Source organism: Meleagris gallopavo, chromosome 3 (assembly GCF_905368555.1).
Source record: "Meleagris gallopavo chromosome 3, MGAL_WU_HG_1.1, whole genome shotgun sequence".
Taxonomy (NCBI): domain Eukaryota; kingdom Metazoa; phylum Chordata; class Aves; order Galliformes; family Phasianidae; genus Meleagris; species Meleagris gallopavo.
In genome coordinates, this window is record NC_139406.1 from 85,204,673 (window position 1) to 85,226,371 (window position 21,699).

General features: G+C 42.7%; 2 protein-coding genes across 7 annotated transcripts in view; both read right to left on the minus strand.

Moving 5' to 3' along the window:
- CYRIB (CYFIP related Rac1 interactor B) overlaps window positions 1-2,366 on the minus strand; it is a 97,135-nt gene extending 94,769 nt beyond the window's left edge. For 2 of the 3 annotated variants that reach the window (XM_085221679.1, XM_085221685.1), the window contains exon 1: window positions 2,233-2,301. The gene's annotated coding sequence lies outside the window, so the exon portion shown is untranslated. Of the gene's footprint in view, window positions 1-2,232 lie in introns of all 3 variants that reach the window. The other variant, XM_085221687.1, reaches the window with a different exon arrangement.
- Window positions 2,367-9,073: 6,707 nt separating this feature from the next.
- The window catches only part of ASAP1 (ArfGAP with SH3 domain, ankyrin repeat and PH domain 1), a 137,149-nt gene continuing 124,523 nt past the window's right edge, over window positions 9,074-21,699 (minus strand). For all 4 annotated transcript variants that reach the window (XM_085221676.1, XM_010709319.4, XM_010709317.4 and 1 more), the window contains 4 exons: window positions 19,209-19,267; window positions 17,762-18,261; window positions 13,734-13,856; window positions 9,074-11,764 (listed from right to left, as the gene is read on the minus strand). In XM_085221676.1, coding sequence (XP_085077802.1) covers window positions 11,690-11,764; window positions 13,734-13,856; window positions 17,762-18,261; window positions 19,209-19,267 — 757 coding nt within the window. In that variant the 3' untranslated portion in view covers window positions 9,074-11,689. The remainder of the gene's footprint in view (window positions 11,765-13,733; window positions 13,857-17,761; window positions 18,262-19,208; window positions 19,268-21,699) is intronic.

Here is a 21,699-nt window from a genome sequence, read left to right on the forward strand (position 1 = left end):
CTGGGCTGCTCCTGCAGAATCACAGAATCATCTGAGTTGGAAGGGACCCTTAAAGGCCATCTGGTCCAACTCCCCTACACTGAACAGAGACATCTACAGCTGGTGCAGGTGCTCAGTGTCCCATCCAGCCTGACCTTGAACATCTCCAGGGATGGGGCATTGGGGCATCCACCACCTCTCTGGGCAACCTGTTTCAGTGCTTCACTACCCTTATTAAACAGAACTTCTTCCTTATGTTCAATCTAAATGTCCCATCTTTTAATGTGAAACCATTCCCCCCGTGTCCTATCACAACAGACCCTGCTAAAGAGCATGTCCCCTTCTTTCCTATAGCCCCCTGTTAGACACTGGAAAGAATGAGGCTGTACAGCGGTTGGAAGCCTGGTTCAGCTCCAGGGTGGGCTGCAGCTCTGCATGCCTGCAGTGATGCAGCTGATAAGTGAGTTCACAGCCACCGTAAGCACTAAAGGAAAACCTAAACCAGGTGATCAGGAAGATAGGTCTCAGCTGCAGCTAGCCTCAGGAACAGACACTGTTGGAATGACCTTCAGCTTACAAGAGCAGCACCACGATGGGACTGCACTCCTGAATACCCTTGGCTTGGGTGGACAGGAGACCCTCTGGAGCAGACATGCAGCCTCAGCCAGTTTGTGCCTGCAGAGCAGCCCGGCTGTGTGCTGACCGAGCACTGTTTGCAGCAGATGGAAAAGAGCTCTCCTCCTCCTCTGGGTGAACCAAGAGCACACGATGCTCTCCAGCACAGGTTTGGAGAGGCAGCTCTCAGTCCCTTTGCCAGGTGCCAATGCTGCTGTCTGAATCCCACAGCTGCCCCTCCGAAGTGATTTTACCCCTCACTTCAGCAGAAGTTCTTCACAGGAAATAAGCTTGCGCTTTCAAAATTCTCATGTTCTTCCCCAACAAGCACAGGAAGTGTTTCAGCTGAACAGCGGCCTTTATTCTTGTGAGCACCGCTCAGCCTCTCACACCTCTGAGTAAAAGCAACAGTGAAAAGCAGCCATGCCCTACACACCCCAAGTGCTGTAAGGAGGCCCTCAGCACATCACCTCCTCATGCTGCTGTGACATTTAGAGCCCCAGAAAAAAGCCTAATTATTTTTTCTCCTCAAGCACCACTGTGTATGTTATTGAAAATCCATGGTACGTGCTGCTTGCTGAACAACCTGCACTATCGATCTCGGTCAAGGAAGCAATGCCCCATGCAGCTCCTCTGCACCCAGCAGCACCGGGCTCTGGGCCCAGCACCTTCCCAGTTCCACTCAGTAACGCGGGTTTGGGCCAAGCACTGGAACAAAGACGGTGCCGCACTTCCCATGGAACCTCACATCTCTTCAGAATGCTGCTCGGTTTGGGGTTCGGGTGAAAAGGCAGCGTCTTTTTTAGCGCTGTAGCCACACGCCTAAGGAAGCACCTACTCGGCCGCACCCCTGCGCGTTTCTGGGGTCGTCTGCGTGAAAGAACGATTCACTCATTACAGATTTCTAAATAACAGGAGGGTGCTGCAGCTCGGCACCCTGCAGCCGGTTAGCGTCACGGGTTGGGGGCTGCTTTGTGCCGCTTCCTCTCGATTTCACCACGAACCCTTTTGAAACGCCACCATTTCCTACGAGAGGGGGCGGTTTTCGCACAGCCCCGCTCTCGCCGCGCTCCGGACCGGGGGGCGCCGCGTCCCCGCCGCGGATCCCCTCAGCCCGGCTCCGCTCAGGGCGACAGGTGCGACATTTGCATGAACGACGGCGACCGCGAAGCCCGCAGCCCGGCCCCTGCCCCGCAGAAAGGCATAACCGAACCCAACGCATCGGCAGCCAAACGAGGCCACGGCCACCGCTCGGAGCCCAGCCGGCATCCATCGCAGGTGCAGGATGGGACACCGCGCCGTGGCCTCCTCCCAGCACCGCTCACCGCGGCTCGGTGCCGCTCCGCCACAGCACACTAGGAACGGCGGGGCTGCCGGGCCGGAGTTTGTCCCTTTCGACGCGGCGGCTGCCGCGGGATCAGCCCCGCGCTCTGCCCCTCACGCACACGAGCCCCTCGGCGCGGCCTCGCGACCGCCCGGCACGCAGCGCAGCGGAAGGCTCGGCGCCCCACGACGCCCGGGGAGCGGCAGACCGCGCGCACAGCCCCGCGGCGCGCAGCCCCCCACCCCGCGCGGCCGCCGCCCGTCCCTCGGCGCCCCCCCGGGGGCCGCTCCCCTCAGCCCGCGGCCCGTGCCTACCTGGAGCGGGGCAGCCCAGCTCGCAGCCCGGCCTTCCGCCTCGGCTGCCGGCGTCACTGCCACAGGTTGGCTGCCGGCGGCGGGCTGCGAGCGCCGTGCCGCATCGCTATAAAAGGAAGCGGCGCGGGGGGGAGGAAGAGGAGGTCCCGGCACCTCGCTCCGCCGCCCGGCCCGCTTCCCCGCCGCCCTCGCACCTGCCTCAGCCCGGCGAGGAGGGACTGCGAAGCCCCCCAGCACGATGGGCGACGTGAGCGCCCGGGTGGGGCGCGGCCTCAGCAGGCGGCTCGGTCCCCGGGGCCGCCTCGCAGCCGTGGGGCAGCGGGTCTCATCGGGAACCGCTCCGTGCTGCAGAGGTCCTGCGGCGACCCCTCGGCCCGGAGCTGCTCTCAGGAAAGGCACTGAAATGGGGCCAGGAGGAGGCAGAGCCTGAGGGGCCTGCGGTGCCCGGACTGGGGCGCGGCCCAGAGCCAAAGCCCTGACCTGAACGCGTCGCTACGAGTCTGCTTGGCTTCCCTGCCAGGACGCTGGGCTCGGTTCCGCTGCTCCAGAGAACACCAGGGCAGCCGGCAGCTCTGGAGCAGCACGGAATGTGGAGTCAAGCAGAGGCATCCAGTACCTGCTGGCTGTGTTGGCCCATGAAGCACCTCAGTGATGTCTTTGAGCCTGATCCTCCCCACCTATCAAAACCTAAACAAGGCTGAACTCTTCCTTCAAACCCAGACAGCTCCTTTAGTCTCTGGAGCTGCTCAGGCATTTTGATGCGGATAGAATGGATCAAGATCTGGACAGGCTGGATGGATGGGCTGAGGGTGATCGTATGAGCTTTAACAAGACCAAGTGCCAGGTACTTCATTTTAGTGACAACGATCCCATGTTTAGCTACAGGCTTGGGGCACAGCAGATGGAAAGCTGCACAGAGGGAAAGAATCTGGGGATGTTGACAACTGGCTGAACACGAGCCAGCAGTGTGCCCAGGTAGCCAAGAGGGCCAATGGCATCCTGGCTTGTATCAGAAATAGCGCAGCCAGCATGAGCAGGGAGGTGATCGTTCCCCTTTACTGAGCTCTTGTGAGGCCACAGCTTGAGCGCTGTGTTTGATTTGGGGTTCCTCATTACAAAAAAGACATTGAGGCCCTGGAGCATGTTCAAATAAGGGCATTGAAGATATAAAGGGTCTGGAGCACAATTCTTATGATGGCTGAAAGAACTGGGGTTGTTTGGAGGAGGCTCAGAGGAGACCTTATTGCTCTCTACAACTCCCTGAAAGGAGGTTGTGGCGAGGTGGGATCAGCCTCTTCTCCCAAGTAACAACAATAGAACTAAAGGCAATGGCCTTAAGTCGTGCCAGAGGAGATTCAGATTGGATGTTAGAAAAGATTTCTTCTCTAAAGTGTAGTGAGGTGCTGGAACAGCCTGCCTAGGGAGGTGGTGGAGTCATTGTCCCTGGAGGTGTTCAAGCGCCATGTAGATGTGGCACCGAGAGACACGGTTTAGTGGGCATGGTGGGGAGGGAGTGGTGGTTGGGCTAGATGATGTTAGTGGACTTTTCCAAACTTAACGATTCTGTGATTGTAACATCCTCGAGGCACCTTACACAGTTTCTCCTTGGTTTTATGCCAACTGTGGATTGCATCTTGCTTGCAGTAGGGAGAACTCACCCAGGAGCCAGCCACCTCTATCCCCACTGACCAGGGGAAGAGCTGTTCAGGGTGCACATGAGCTTTCCCTCCAGCAACAGATGCTGTTGTTCTGCTGGGCCACCAATCCATTTCAGAAAGGGATAGGGATTAGAGAGGCTAACACCTCTTAAGGTAATTTTTTTAAATGGCATTTTTCTGCCTGGCTTTACTGGCAGCAGTTCGCTGGGGATTCTCTTGCCCGGCTGATTCAGCAAGGCTTTATGCTGTGGCACATGGCCCTCTGCAATGTCCACAATGGCTACAAATCCTGAATATCATCCACAACAGATTGAAAGGCAGCAGCAAGGATGGAAGCAGAGTTATAGACTTTTTAGGAAAGTCTGTTGTGATAGATGTGTTGAAGTACAGGGGTTCTTCCACCCCATAATTTATTTTGCTTTGCAGCCATTCCCTCTGCACCCAGGCAGGAAGAAAGGACAGGAGAGGCTTTTCTACTGGACTTGGTAGCATCTCACTCAGTCAGACCTGGCAGGAACACAGGTGCTGAGCTGAATGAACCTGAGAAAAATCCAGCTTTAAGTAAGGCAAATGTTCCACCTCTACCCTCGAGGCAGCAGTTTACAGAACCCCATATAATAAAGCAGGTATGGGATAGACTTGGGCTCTATATCTCATGTATAATGGTTTTAAAGGCTGTGAAATCAGGACAGAGATGCCACTCCTGTGGCTTAGCCCCAAGGTGGGCTGTGTGCAGCAGCAGCACCTCCTTGCATACAGCCCCCAGCTCACACTCTCATCACCTCAGGTGCCTTCTGCTCCTTCATGATGCTCAGCTGCAGCAGCTGCTCTGATGGTCTGACTGGCATTACTGCTACTGAAAGGTCTTGTTGCTTCTCCCAGACAACAGACCTGCACTTCTCATCGCTTACAGAGCACTTGAGCTCTAGGTGAGTATAATCACAGAATGGCATGGGTTTAAAAGGACCACAGTGATCATGTAGTTTCAACCCCCCTGCTATGTGCAGGGTCACCAACCCACGTAAAGGCAGTGCTCAGAAGAGAACTGCCCACTCCTTTCACTGACCTTCTTGTCAGTGACGGAGTCCTGATTTTTCAGAAGGGTCCAGGATCATGCTTGTACTCCTTCCCTCCAGAAGGGCTCTTCTACTCTTGTAAGCTACCCTCTGCTGCTCACAAAGCAATTAGATTTCTTCTAATCAACTGCAGAGTCTTAGAAGTCCCCAACTTCGGTTCATATAAAGCTTAACACTGAGAGCTCCTTGCTCTCCTGCTGTCCTAGACACTAAGATTCCCTCATTAGCTCAGCATTTGATAGAGACAGTTTAAGCATTTCCTCTCCGGTGGCTTTCTACAGAGGTTGCTTGATTCCTATGAGGAAGACAAAGACTAAGGAAGTTCCTGGAGCATCCTGGATCATCAATCTGCCTTTCTACCACGATGTCCCACGAGTTGCACTACACGCCTTTTTCCACACAGTAAAATGTCTCAGCTGAAACATGGTGGGCAGTTTCAGGAAGGTGCTGCAGCTTGCTTACTGCTTGGCTACCTCCAGCTCAGGGGCATGTGCACACTCAGCATGGATGTGGAGGAAGGGAGAGAGGGACAAAATCCATTACTAAGCAGGGTTTGAGAACAGCCTCAGACTTGAAGCTGTAGCACGCTACTCCTTGTTATTCTAAGTTTACAGACAGCTGTAATAAGTTCTTCATACAGTATTTCCTGGGAATCAGACTGGGGAAATTAGTTACCAAAACAACCAGGTTAATGCTACCGTGTGGATTGAGGTAAATATATTGAAGTAATGTCTGTGTGTAGCCATTCTAGGGCAGCCTTGAGTGCTCAAGGGTGAATCATTTACACAATACGACTACAAAAGAAAATCAGATTTCTGAATTTTTGGTGGTAACTGAAACACCTTCAGGCCTCAGAGAAAGAAATGCAAGAAGAAAAGGATCTACACACAAGTAGCAAGCAAAGGATCTTTAGCACGAAGTAACAAGCGTTAAGGGGAGAGGAGGTTTCTAGTCACACAATGCCTGAACCAAGACCAGACAGGCAGGAACTGCACAGCTGCGTTAACTGGATTTCAAGTCCCAGGTAAGTCTGCAGCTTATTCCAAACACTCAGCTGTCAGGCAGGACAGCACACCATTGAATAGTTGCTCCTCTGCTCTAGTGAGACTGGCAGATGTGATGGCCATCACTAATTGTTTGTCCCTCACCCCCACATTACAAAAGACCGAAGCAGACGCCTGCCTCACTGCATACACTGGGGTCTGTTCTGTGATCCGCAGAGGAACAAGGCAAAGCCTGTGCACTGACACACTATCTGTTTTTTTTGTGCTGCTTGAATGCCAGCTGACGAGAACCAGCCCAAACTCACAGGTCCCACGCACGCTGCAGTGCAGGGGGCTGTGAGCTGAAATACAAGTTGACAAACAGCAGCCAGCTTCTCTAAAAAGAAACTTGAGCGCTCTCTCAGCAGATGGCCAAGCCCTAAATCACTTTCAATCATTTTCTCTATAGCCCTGAAAGTATCATTAGCACAACTTGAAATAGTTTGTATTAGATAAAATTTTTGGCTTACAGCTATATATGAGAATATCTTGCAGTCCTGTGTGCATTCTGTATTGATCTGAAAAGCTTCTGGCTGTGTTTTAGTAGGGCTAAAATAAGTGTGTCATAAAAGCATCCTCAACAGCTTTAAACTCAAAAATGAGCCACTCAGTTGTCTGTAAGAAACTGAGGTCTGAAGCTAAACTTCATATATGAAGAGGACATTTGCACCCATCACGTTCTGGTTTTCCAGTGCCAGAGTTATCTGACTGTAGAATAGTAGAATAATTTATATTGCAAAAGACCATTAAGATCATCAAGTCCTACCACTAGTCTAATACTATCAAGTCCACCACTAAACCATGCCTCCTAACACCACGTACACAGATCTCTTAGCCACCTCCAGGGATGGCCATTCTATTTTCTGTAGTTTCCTTCAAAAGGAACACCAAGCATGCAGTCTCAGAGCCAACCCAGTGCTTCCTTCAGTCTGGCGATCCAGGAATACAGAGCACAAGTCAGTACCCCACCCTCCTGGAACACTCAGTTGTTTCCTGTGGTCAAGATTGTGATGCATTTAAGGCATAGCCTAAATACAGCCACATGAACAGCTTTCCACTGGAGGTTAACCTGCTTTATTAAAACTATGTCAAACAAAAGGAGATATTGCAACAGATCTTTCAAATGTATCTTGGGAGAGAAGCACAAAAAATGTTGCACCCCAAGGTTTTGGTGATTTTTGAAAACAGTGCTGTAAAGACATACAGCTATAAAGAGTACTCAATCATTATATGTCCTGGCAAGCCTCTCTATCTAAAACTGATTCATTATCTGGGTAATATTATTGCTTTAATTACACATGTGAGAAGATATCCAAGGTAACAGTCCACTGTAAATACACCAGCATTTACAACATGCTAGTACTTGAATACCCCTGGTTTGGGAGAATGGGAGAAGCATCTTCCTGTGAGGAGTAAGTCTTCCAATGTCCAGAATTAAATGAAAGCTAACTAAATAAATATTTCCTAGTGAGAAAGAACAACAGAACAAATTTGTTTGTTTAGGAATCAGGAAGGCTGAGCCAGTTTGCTTACACACACACTCCAGTGACAAAAAGGTAATTAGTGGGTATATTCAACCATATATGTTCAGGTTTTATTACAAATAAAACATTAATTATTTGAAAGACTTCAAAATTTGCAGGTGAGTGGGAGAAGCAGAGGTAATGAGATAACTTTTTTTAGGCAATGCATGGCCTAGAGTTGTAGGCAGTGCTGTAGTACAGTTATACCTACCAGCAACACAACTGCTGCACAAGAGTAGATCACAGCATTTTGCAGGGTTACCTGTCTGGGTGTACGGCCTAGAGCTATCAGCTCGGTCCAGAGTAGTGCTTTGGGAAGGCTGGGAAAGTTATTTTTTATTGACGCCCAAAGTTAACTATCAGAACTACAGAATCTGGGGCAAGGGCAAGTATCTGAAAACTATGAAATCATATTTATCATGTTGGAGCATTTGGTATTGTGAGGGAAGAGTATTTCAGAGTTTTGGTATATTTAAGATTTGTGCCGATTTCACTGGTGTTGACTACCAGCCTGTTCAACTATGAGCCAAGATTGCCATAAAAAGAGTGAACGTCCAGGGTATTCTCTGGGCACAATCTTGTCTTGGCCTCTTCACCTCTTAAAAGTATATGGAATATCTACCTCAGTTTTGGCTTGCAATAGGAAATTATATGTCACTGAATAACAAAGACTGAGGTTATGAAATCAGCATATCTGTGAAGGCTAACATCTGAAATACTGCAACAGGGTAAAAGATGAACATAAGCAGAACATTTAACTAGGTTGCTTCTTGTTCTTCTGCCTGCTCTGTATTTCACTCCCCCTTTTACAAAACCTGTAACCTTTATAAATCAAAAAGCCCCAAACTGAGCAGAATATCCTATGGAGAACCAAGGCTATGTACACTGCTCAAGAATCTATCTTACCACAGCAGTCTTGTGAGCCCTGTGCTGCTGCAGTTACTACTTTTGATACAAACCAGATTTGATAACTCTACACACACTAACTTTTCCTCTGGCTAAAAGATGAGAAAGTAATTTCAAGTGACTTGTTGGAGCAGCTGGATATTAACTGAGAAACCTTCAAGAACAGAATCAGAAACTCCACACGCTGGATCAGAACTAAAACGCAAAGCAATAAGGTCACCTCCATGCAGGAGATGTTAGTACTGCTCGACTCCATTTGAGGGCTGCTGTTGGGTTTGGGAATCCTGTTCACGGAGTTGGAAGGCAGCGCAGCCAAGGGCCACGCTGGGCAGCTCCTCCCAAGCTGAAGGGCCAGCTCCAGACAGCGGGCTTCACACAGCGCCTACCAGAGCCACAGAGAAAGCATGTGGAAATCCATGGACAAAGTGCTTTGATGCTAAATTCAGCAAGTAAACTTTTCCAGATAAAGGCAACTGCATCCATATTTAACAACTGTTAAACACATTTAATTGCATTATATAAGGGGTGCTTTATATTCAAGAAAAAACATTTCAAGTGTTGAAGTTCTACCTGCATGGAATCCAGACTTTCTCCCTGGACGATATTCCAGTTGACAAAAGGGCCTTGTTCAGATATCTGGGATCAACTGAATACATTTATTTAAAAGCAATTTTAAATATTAAAAAAGTAGAAATTAACACATACAGTACTCGAAAAACTGTCACATTAAATACATGTGAATAGACATGTGTACTGATGTTTTACCTTAACATTCAATGAGAAGTCAAGATTTTAACTAGTGGCACAACCAGATCTGATTTCTGTACATGTTGATGTACTATGCAATAAAAAAATAAATAGCAACTGTTGTTCAACAGTAAATAAGACATCATCTGCAGAGCATACTTCCCCCTCGGGGGGCACCTTCCCCTGCCCACCCCCCAGCCCCTTATCAGCTAGTTTTCCATAAAGATTTAGACTTTCCAAATACTATGTCATATACAAAATTGCAGACAGTGGCTCATTGAGTTCAAATATAATACTGTACTTAAACTCAGTCAATATCATACATTTTCAGATTTCTTATGACCCACAATAAGCCAGAATAAACAGAACTATTGTTCCCGATGGAACGCATTTAATTTTATAAAATGCATATGTATACTATTTTAAAGAGCGTAGAAAAGAATAGACATTTGATTCTACATAATTTTACATGCCTAGATTTTCTTTATATGGTTTGCTTTATCAGTTTATTTCAAGATCATTTAAAAATACAATTGACCACAAAAGTGAATAGGTTTTGTTCTTTAATGCAACTTAAAACATTGTATTAATGGATAGAATGGAATGCTAAATAAATGCTAATCCTGACTTCCTTTCCATAGAAAACAGAGTAAAGTCTGAAATACTGGAACTGGTAATACTGAAGCTTAGATGCCAGCAGGCTCACTCACTCCTTGTGCAATTTTTTTATTTCTATTTTTTAATAAGCTTTTGCATTGAATGATAAAACCATTAACAGTTGATATATTTGTTTCCATTTTCTCCATTTGGGGTTTGGACTGTTATTTGTTTCCGTATTAACCACAAACAGAATTAAATATTCACTGACTACAGTCTAGTAAAATTGAATTAAAAATGAAAGCTCTCAGAAAGCCTGAAAGGTGCTTTTATGAAATGAAAACCTTTTCATGCAGCCAAGACAATCTGCTTTGAAATAACAGGGCCAGGTGCTGAAGCCAATGTAACATTTAACACAAGTAATGCAAAGCTACATATGAATGTTATGGAACTTGGTACAGACAGACTATGGAAAAACACACAATTGCGTTACGCATCAAAGGTAAAAAAAATAATAATGTTGAAAGTAACATAGGAAATGAACATTTTTGGTAATACATTTAAGTGTTTTCTGGCAATGCAACTTTATATCAACTTTCAAGAAACCTCAGGTCAAATGCAGCCTTTAATGATTTTTCTACAAATTAGCTTTCTAATAGTAATAATAATGTTTGCTAGCTGGTGCTTTGAATTGAGACTACTACAGCTACTGCTTGGTGAACTCTCCTAAAAACAACTCGATAGTTATAATCTGAGTTATAGCACTAATGGCCTGATCAAATACACAAAAAGTCATATTAACTTCCACTTTTTAAAGCAATTAAAAATATTTTAAATTTATCCTTATACCACCACATAAGAAATTTTATTCAGATAACTGACTTCTAGTGAGGTTGAAGACAGAGGAAAAAGAACCACAAATCATTTTCAAAGAGCCAATTTAGCTATGAACAAATACGGTTGCAAGCTCACATTAATCTGAATAACAATTAAGTTAAAATGTTTTTTTCTTCAAATGTAGCTATATGACTAAAGTACTACTTTTGTACAAAGGCAGGTTTCAAGTAAGCATCTAAATGCATGCATAATGTCAACAGTCAGCGTTTTATATAAGTCCTTGGTTACTAAGGATTCCGTGAAAGAAACCAGCAAATTTCACATATACCTACTAAAGTACAATATGACTAATTCTCATTAAAATAAGTTTTTGAATGAAATAATTTTGTAACTTTTCATAGTGAGGTAATATCACAGGGGAACTGCAATCACAGTTTGGCATAGGTCCACATAATATAAACATGAAATGCTGTATGCACACCATAAAACATTACTGTTATCTGTAAAGTCAGTGAATATTTGTCTTCGTAATTACACTTAACTGAGCACTATATTAAATAAATAACGAAGTGGGTTTCATAGCTGTAAACTGCATACACTTATAAACTGCAGACTGATTTATAAATTGTCCAAAACCATTCACTCATTCTAACTTTCTGCTAATTGTATATTGAAAATACCGAGTTATTAGGAACAGTCATTTCTGTACAGTTACACGGTTGATGGAGATCACCTATGTTTGGAAAGCTGGCAGTTCACACGTATTTTTAACAGCATAGACAGAGATGTAAGTGCTAGATGCCGAGGATGGCTTCAACAAACCCAATAAGGCGTGCCAGGTTCCAAGGCTACCATAATACTGGCAAAGGCAGAATAACACAGTATATTTACAATACATATAACTCAACCTCATGAGGTGAAACTTAAATGAATTCTTAATTTGTAACAGCAGCTATATATACAATTGTGCACAGGATTACAGGGAGGCAGCAGCGTTCGCTTTTGCTAAAAAGCCCGTCTTGCATGAAGAATGTGCAATGCTCAAGTTTGGGGATTTTTATTTGTTTTTACTAGTCTGACAGAATGTGCACAAAGGACACTGGAAAGACCCCTTTCCTCTGTGGCTGTCCTTCAATGTGTCCGATCTGCAACACAGGAGAAATAAACAAACAAGTAAGTGTCCACACATGCACAGGACATTCACAGATAGCATTAGCTCTATTCAAAACCAGCAGAATTGCATAGATGCTATGGGAACTCTGCAAGTTTTTTGACAGTTTAAGGCATCCTCAGTTAACATTTGAGTTTGTGTAAGAGAACAAAATAAAATCCTACAAACTTATAAGAGAAAGCAACTGCATGTAAAGAGAACAAAGCAGCTACAGTTGAATTTAGAAACCTACAAAAGCAATACACACTGCATTTCAAAAATCTCCCCACAACAGAAGCCTGACTTTCTTTCATCCATGAACTGACTTGCAGCAACAGGTCACACCTCTCTCAAAACCATTCATCTGAGTTAACTGTGTAAATCATAAACATCTCATGTGTCAGCTTACGGCTGTGAAGTTACTCTTGATAAACTGCATGGCTGGACAGGAGAAATCCTAGAAAAAAATCACTCCAAGTGATACAGGCTCAACTGCTTTCCTCAGTCAATTACTATGACTTCTCATGACTTATGTGCATACCAGTGCTTATAACAAATAACAGCACCGTTTGATTAAGCATCCTCCACATACAATTTCTTAAGGACTTCACATAATAATCATTTATAAGGAAATATCCAAGCAATCTCTAACAAAAATGGCACTTTCTATATGAACTTTCAATTTTTAAAAAGCCTTATTATCAACAACTGTCCAACTGACAGCACTGGACTAGTAGTCTTGGTTGTCCACTCTTGTCCTGCTACGGCACTGCTCACTACTTTCAGAATAACGTACCTCCTTCCTCTGCCCTGAGCTAACAGAATGGGAAGGGGAAATGTGCAGGGCTGGCCATTTCCTCTTGTAAAGCCAAATTTTTGAAGCAAATTAGTCAACAGCCCTCGTTTCCCTTCACAGAAACACTCGAGCTGAAGCACTTCATGGAATTTGTCAGGCACGTGGCTTTTTAAAATCCCTGGGTACTTCACAAACAGATTCAGCAACTAATGAAAGTATAATCAAGGATTGGATAAAGTTGCTAATACAGCAGCTTTTCAGTGCACGCTGCTGTTCTGATACCATCTTTTCAGCCAAAGCTTTTCCGCACTTAAATGTCCCTCTGATGAATGGAAGGAAACTGTGTAGCTGGGACCACAGCAGCAAGGGTTGCACTGCACTTAGATTAAGAAATGGTAGGCAGCACTGCAATAAGAATTTGTTTTAATACAATCTGAATTAAATCTGTCTATTTTTCCACAGTAATAGCTCCTAGGTAGGGAAGCATGAGGTAGGAGGCAGCACGCAGACTGTCAAGGGAGGGCTTGAGCCTCCAAGCGGGGCTGAGAAAGCCTGAGGCTTGCACTTCAAGAACCAAAGACAATATGCAGTCTAGAGAAAGGGTGGTTATGATACAAAACTATGCCACAGGAGGGACGAAAACATTGATTAACTGCTTCTCGTTTAGGGAAGAAAAATCAGCAGCTTACGGCGCTAATTAAAAAGTTTTTCAGACTCTCAGCAGCCTCTACAGTTAAAACTTAACATTTCTGCAGTGCTGGAGATAATTACACGACTCATTTTTCATGGAAAGTATATAAGCATGCTAAATGGAGGGATGATATGACACCATCTCTTCATTTGATGGAAGGCCAAGGTGCACTACTGCCTGAACATAAATACAGATGTGTTACTGTGACCCAGCGATGAAGACAAACCCAGCCAGGATGGGGCTAGCAGAATGCTCAGAAGAGGAAGAACCTAAAAAGGGTGTCTCCTCTAGTATGAATTTCAGTGCTGGATATTAGTTCATACAAACTCTTCCCTCTCCCCTGAATAAACAAGCAAAAACAAAACAAAACAAAAAAACAAAACACAACAAACCAACAAAAAAAATTGGAAAAAACAGGCTTTCCTTTAAGACTCATAAAGAAGTGATGTGGGACTATAAAAGCAAAAAGATACATACCCACCACTCTTGGTCCTCTTCCCCAGTTACAATAATTACTTCTCCTTCAACAAAGGTGAGCTCATCATCATTATCTGCCTGGCAGTCATAAATTGTCTTCACTCGCCTAACCTTGTTCTTTCCCTGAAAATACAGCAAAGTTTTAGATTGAAGACATGAAGGAGACAGGAAACATATCATATGAATTCTGCCTTCTAGTTCTATTTTACAAAAAGGAGAAGACAACCCAATTTCCTTTTTCTCAGTCAAGGTATAAAATAAAAAAAAATCCACTTCAAGGATTAAAAAACGAGTGAAAGGAAGAAAAGATCTATACAAGTCCAGTTTTTGTGTTTTTTTTAAAGGATTCAGAACTCACAAGAAACTTCAGTAGTAAGCACACTGCTTAAGTTTCTTACACCTTCTCCATCAAAGCTTAAATAATGTCTTTACATTATTCCAATCCACCACCACCCACCTTCTTTCTCCCATCATACGTGATTAAACAAACAAAGAAAATCCAAACACGAAATCTCAACAAAAAAACAAAACAAAACAAAACACCACCACATGAACAAACTGAAATCCAATCTCCTTCGAGCATTGAAGGAGAGGAAAAGGCTGAGGAAAACACCATGTTTAAATCGCAGTGTTCCTTGCAGTTTTGGGGTCTACCAGGAAAATACAGTATTCTTTGATTTCAGATGTGCTTATAGGAATGTATCACGAAATTATTTTTTGAATGACTTTCAATCCAGAGTGTTAGCAGTTTGTTACAAAATTCTTAACTTCAGGTAGCAGTACACTATTTATTATGATCTGTCATCACAAAATTCTCACAACTCTGCTATTCTGCATCCAAATGTTTTCTAGGTCATATTTTGCTGCACACTACTAATTCACATAAGAAAGCCTGAGCCATGGACTCCTCCCCAAACATATGTTTCCCATGGCTGGAAAAATGCTTTAAATTATTTCCAAACAGAGTAAGTAAGCAACACTATCAGAAATATGCTGCTACTTTATACTCACTGAAATGCACTGCTGCCTCATATTCCTGTATTTTCATACTGTGTGCTTCTTCAATAACTACAGTTCCTCTTTGAACAGAGGTAGTCAGATAACAAGAACACAAACAAGAGGAGCAGAAGGAGATGAGAAGCAGGAGGGTATGAAGGAAAAGTCAGCAGGTTTAGAAGGATCTGTGCCAGAAGTAACTTGACAGGAAATTTCCTAGGGAGTCTTCTCTTTGCTGTTACCTTCCCATTTGAAACACCTCCATGTTCTGGCAGAAAAGCGCCTGCAGCTCAGCAGCAGAGCAGGCACACAGCAAGGAGCAGTCACATTAAAGTCAAGTTATAGAAAATAACAATTATATATGTAAGGGCGATGCAGTTAACACAACATAAGATGGGAAAAATGTACTATTGAGACAAATGAACAGAAATACCTTAGGTGAAATTTGTATGAGATCAAAGGACTTTTTTTTCGTCCTTTTTTTTTTTTTTCCCCAGCAAGGATTTACTGCAGCAAAGTTACTTCAAAGAATGCTTTCTTTTTTTCTTTTTTCTTTTTTTAAACAAATTCAGATAATGTGAACAAAAATCTCAACTATCACAAGGGACTGGAATGCAATATTAATATGGATGTTTGGAATCAGTCCCTGCTTTCAACTCCAGAGAAGCTTTGCAAACTAAGAGAACTTCCAGTCGATGCTCCAGCGATGAAAGGAAATAAATTCTGCCTCATAGAAGTTTTCCTTCAGTCAGGAATGTGAAGAAAGTAATATTCCTCTAACCTAACCTTAGAGGACTGTAGGCAACTCAGCTCGTAAGAACACGAAAAATGCCTGCAGTTCCTCTTGGCTCCGATTAGTGCTACAGATGAAGGTTTAATATTCTGTTTCTTTCACCTAGGAGAAATGAGAACTCAAGCTTGGGCTGCTATTAACCTTGGGAGGTTCACAGAAGGATGGAGCTGAAGGAAATGTAGGTTTACCAGAATAGAAGCTGAGGCACTGGTGTGTAAAAAGTAAAATGAAAGCAAATACAGAACATCTCATTTGGAATTATAAACAAACCCACAGAAGTAATAACAAAAAAATCCCTCACAATTCTGCATCCAAATATTAGTACCCATTCAACAGTGCAATTATTGTCCAAGACCAAACAATAATCAGTTGCTGTGGTCATTAAACAATCCCTCCACATTCCTACTTATGCTCAATCAGTGTTTAAAAAGAAGTATTTTATCTCCTTCATAAAACACATCCACACAAAAAAAAACCCCAAACACTCAGGTGTTCAGTGATATTTCACAAGCTCTCAGAATCAATTTCTTCAAAAATATCCTTTCAATTCCCTATATACAGCCTATATACATACCCTATATACAGCCTATTTATACCCTATATACATACATACACACCACCATACCAGTACTAATATTTATACCTAATAATTTTGGGGAACTGATCTTCTACAAATTCCAGTGCAGGAATTTATGCCAATTTTTTTTTTTTTTTTCTCCCTTCTCTCTCCAGTGGTTATCAAAATCGAGCCTGCAGTTCTACAGGCAATGCTGGCTGCCGTCACAGCCCTCAATGCACTGTGACACAGCATTTCATTAGCTTGTGCTGAGAGGACACAGCGACAGGCTAAAAGCACAAACACAACATGTTTAAAATGAACACCTGCACATTACTGCTTGAGAAGACTGCAGCAAACAAGCGTGCACACAGTGATATGTAAAAAATTGCAATAATTATCATGGATACATCACCATTTTGATCACTTCCAAGCAGTGAAATTATTTAATTTACTGCATATACGGAAATGGCTCGATTTGGGGAACACTGAATTTTTACTTGTGATTTTTCAGTATAATATAGGGGAAGAGTTTAAACAATATCAGAAACATCAAATCCACTGTTTGCTCTCTTTCACATTAGAAGGGAGCAATAGCTGAGAATGCCCTGTGTTATTTGCTTCCTTATATTTAAGTACATAAAAAAATCATAGTTGCAGACACCTTTTGATCTTCATGCTTTCTTTCACCTAATCTCTACAACAATCAGGAAATTCAAGCAACAGCTCTCACTGTCTGTTCCGATACGAACATACAGAGGAGTCAATCACAGAAGCCAAGCAGAATAATGGCTCTGCAGAAAGTGTTCTTTCTCAGACAAGCACAAGAAAGGAGAAACTCACCCTCTGCTTTCACTACCAGAACGGAAGTCACATTTCCTTTCACATAAGTGCTTTGCATAGCCAATTTGACAAGCAAAAACATCTCCTTTTTGATGTATTCTTAATGACGAGAAATCCTGAGAGCACTCTGGAGTTTCATAAAATGATTTCAATATACATATGCATGAAGAAACCTCTATTGGATGGAAATTGCACTGGCTCACAAGATAAATAGCTAGATGAACTGGGGATTGAACAAGTAGACTTGGAGTCTAGTATTCCCAGCTCTGTTACTACACAACACACAGCAATGTTAATTTTGCCAATTGAGCAATATATCCAAACCTTTGTCAACTACTTAAGTACACCAACATTAAATATTCAGGACAGGAACATTCACCCATTTGTCACAGTTGACCTAGAATCTACATTTTTACCCACTGACCAGCAGGTTAGCAGTAATAGGAGCTAGCACCCTTTCCTAACACTTTAAAATAGAATCAAACAAATATTCTAGTATTCTATAAAGCAACAAAGTCAAGAGAGGAAAATGCCTATTAATTCAGAAGTATGACTGGCACACACAAAGATGGCCAAATACCCTAGTAAATTCAAATACACCAGCATTCCCCAAAACTATCATTTGACGTTACGTACTTATGTCAGCAGGCTAGAGGTCTTGTAAACACCAAGTATTTGCTGAAGCTACTTGGATGTACAGAAAGAACATATAGTTCCCCGTCCTAGCCCATAACATTACTGTTTTGTTCGTACAGTAAGGGCTTCTTTTTTGCACAGACAGTCCTAGAGTAACTTCAAAGCCTTGTATGGAAATGTTGAAGTAACTGCAATAATACCTACCATATTTATCTTCCTGGGAAGCGGCACAGGGGTTTCTGGCAGGGTATGCGTTACATCATTAGACTCTTCAGATGCTTGTTTTTGGACGGTGTCTCTAGATTGTACGTTTGGAGAAAGATCTAAGGAGTGAGATTTCTGATTTGCCTCCGAGGGCTGAGGCTTTGGTGATGGTTCTCCACCTTGTGTTTTAGCCAACAGCTCTCCCAGCTGAGGTTTGGGAGGAAGGTCCTTTATTTGCGGCTTTGGAGGTAAGTCTCCAAGTTGCGGTTTTGGTGGCAAGTCTCCTAGCTGAGGTTTGGGGGGCAGTTCTCCAGGCTTTGGGGGTAAATCTCCTACTTGAGGCTTCTGAGTTAGTTCCAGAGGCAGAGGCTTCGGGGGCAAATCTCCAGGTTGTGGTTTCTGTGGTATATCGATGGACAGCGAGGGCTTAAACATTTCCGTGTGCTGATTGGATTTATCTATTGAAAGATGATGACTGGTTTCTATTTTTCTTAGTGCCACTAAAACAAAAAGAAATAAGTTTATTCACAACCTCCTTTAAACATTAAAGAACTGAGACACATCAATTCAGAGACAAACTGCCGAGGGTAAAATAGTGTGATTGCTTTTTAGATCAAACAAACAAACTTAGGAAAAGATACATTTTACAGAAAAGCCCAGTCAGCCCATCGACGTGACTGTAATGAAAATTCTCATTAATGCCAGCTACTTTTACAAACACACAATTGAGCTTCATATAAAAAAAATCAGGTCTCAAGACTGCTATCTGTAAAATCGTGAAGAGAAAAGGAAGTGAACTTGTATGTTCTGTGCAGGTCTGCTTACTATTTTTTAGTCTACTGATGATGAAATGCAAAAAGCCTTTGAACTCATAAGGCAGGTTTTATTGAGAGGCTAAAGCCATTTCTAAAAATAAAAGACCACTGAGGAGGGATGATGGTCTCATCAAGTTTGTCACTGATATATTTCAGTAAGCATCTAACTACTTGAAAGGAACCAAATACCATTAAAATTACAAGCCTGTTTCCCAAACATGACGATGGACACAATTTAAAGATATTAAAAAATTGGACACATGGTTATCAAGAAAAAAAAAAAATACCAATGAGATTGGTCAAAGATGGAAACAGGAGCCCAGAGAGATTATCCACCAAGACTTCCAAAACATGATTGCAAAGTTAGCTCTGCGGATTGGACCAGATGGCCTCATGAGTTCTCTTTCAATTTCTATTACTTTCTGTTTTTTTTCCCTCTTCACTACATTCTACAGGTTTCACTACTTTTTAGTTTAATTAAAAAGTCTCCTGATTTCAAAAATTCTTTCAATTTTGCTAAAGTGTAACCTTTGGTGGTAATTTAAAAATGAAAGCTGAAGACAAAGTATTTATTCTCACATACACTTAAAGAGAATTATGAGAACACCAACAAAAAAAAAATAATCACTTACCTTTCTGAGGTAGTTTGGGAAGAACTCTAGGGCCAAGTGCAGTCTTTGCAGTCCCAGTGCTAAATCAATAGATGTGATTATTAGTGCTTACAGTTGTTACTAAGTGTACCTTTTCTTTCCTATTTTTTTCTCTACACGTCTATAATTTAGAGAAATCCACATTTCTTTTGTATAACCAACTTGTCATCTAGTCTGTGCATCAAGCCCAAAACTCAATGCTCTTGTAAGAAAGGACCATTTTTTCAAACAGAAAGAGATATATGAACCCCACAACAGCTTTAATTCTGCAAAGTGAACTGCGTGTAAAAACATACTCTGAAAATGGATGAAGCTGAAAGACCAGCTCAGTGGGCAGATCCTGAACTTAAAAGAAACTCTGCTCTTTAAATATTAAAATAACTATTCTGAATCATTCAAAACATCCTCTGGCTCTTATGCCAAGGGTTTGAAGTTTTCCAGGATTGAGCCGTTGCCTCGTGTGAGTTTTACAACACACAGTCTGCAACTGCATCAGGAGACAGAGTTTCTGCTGCTCCAGGGGAAACATGGACAGCTGTGGCAAGCAACATGCTTCACCCTGTTAAGCTGTGTTACAGTAGGATAAGCTATTCATGATGGTACACAACAACACAAGTAAGACAGGAATATTTTGGAACCATTCTTGCACTATAGAGTAAGAAACACAGAGGTGATTTTCATAAGATGACCACATCTTGAAAGACAGCTTGGAATCTTCTAGTAAAAATCCAATTTTAATTTGGTTAATTTGCATATTTCCAAAAAACACATTTTAATGCATTAATTCGATACTGAATAATACTCCCATAATTTGTTGCCAACAGATAGTCAATGAGTGTCACAGGTAGCTCTCCTTTGGACACACACTACGCTATCTTAAGCTTCATCTAAGAGGCTTTGAAAATATCAGTTACAAGTATGTATAAATGGTTGCAATTCCTTTTACTTTCTGTACTCAGTAAGAAGGAGGCTCCACAGGAGTTCTACTTATTCTAAAATTTCATTTTAAAGCAAGGAAGAACTGATCATTAAGAAAATAAGCTATTTGTTGAAAATGTTTTACCCTGATCCAGACACAAGAGTGACATCTGTTTCCTCAAACTAGCAATCTCATAAGATACTTGCTTCCTTAACTCAATTTAATCCTCAACTACCATCTGGCCTGGCACCATTTAACCACGCCACATAAGAGAAGATGATGGCAGGTTATTCTGCCTTCGTGAATTAAAATTCTGAGGAGATCTGTGCCTTTGGACTCCAGCTTTCTGAATATTTTGCTGAGGGAACTCCAGTTCTTCACATCTTCACAAGTAATCTTCACCTGGCTCTTTAAGCACAGGTGATGATTACTAGCTCTGCTTCTTGGGGAGATATTTAGGTTCATACCAACAGTCTTCAAAAGTTACAAACAGGGAGAATCAAGGCATGAAAACTCAGTGAGTAAAAAAAAAAAAGTATTATTTGTGAAAAATTACTCAAAAAAATAAGGAAAAAAGTGATGAGCTTGTCAGAATATATTCAAAGGAGAGAGTGTTCTGCTGTATCAGCAGCCCTGAATCCAGTACTATTTTTCTCTGAAGTTAACTTTTCAAAATGAGTATGATTAAACACTAAAGCTTAATCTCCATGCTTTTTTTTAGAAGTTAAAATACATCATGATATAAAACTGGAAGAACAGCCAAACTCAATCTTTAATATATAATTACCTAGGCTTTTCACTAATACCATCAAAAATCAGATTTGCACATTTTCTCTCCACTTATAAAAGTCAAGTATGGCAGCAGCTCTGTGGCACAGAACATCACCACCTTTTTCTTTCTAAACCAAATGATACCTGAATGGATTCAGATGTGGCAAATGAGCTGTGTCACCAGGAACACACCCATAGCCTGTCCAGACAAAGTGGAGCACAGACTGAGGATGTCCAGAAGCTCCATACACACGTGTGATTTGCATCATGATATGCATCCACCTCCAGTTATGCCCTGATCTCATATATGCACATGGTCAGACAGGTACACCACCATGATGCTTGAGGACATTTATCACCACTACCTTCCATTGATCCTAAGGACTTCGGAACTGCCTGGCTAGTTCTCTCCTACAGAACTAGCTTCTACGGGTACTTATGCCAAAATTGACACTGAAATGTTTTGTTTCTCTGCAGTTACAGACCTCTCATTAAAGTAGCTAAAATGAAATGCCAGGAAGCATGAAAATTAAACTTCTGTCTTGCTGGACAGAAGTGTGAGGCAGCATTCCCTAGCTCAGACCTCAGTTCTGTAGGAGCCACAGGTAGATTCTGGTACAAATATTTTGTCCATTCTGTTCAAAGAAGGAATTGTGCATGGAAGGCTATAAATGAAGCATAGGAGGATCAGTGAAGCCAGAGTATTGGTACAGCAGTAATGCATGCAGGAAACTAATGGATAAACTTAGCTAGGGTTTTACTCATATGAAGGGCAATTTTTTC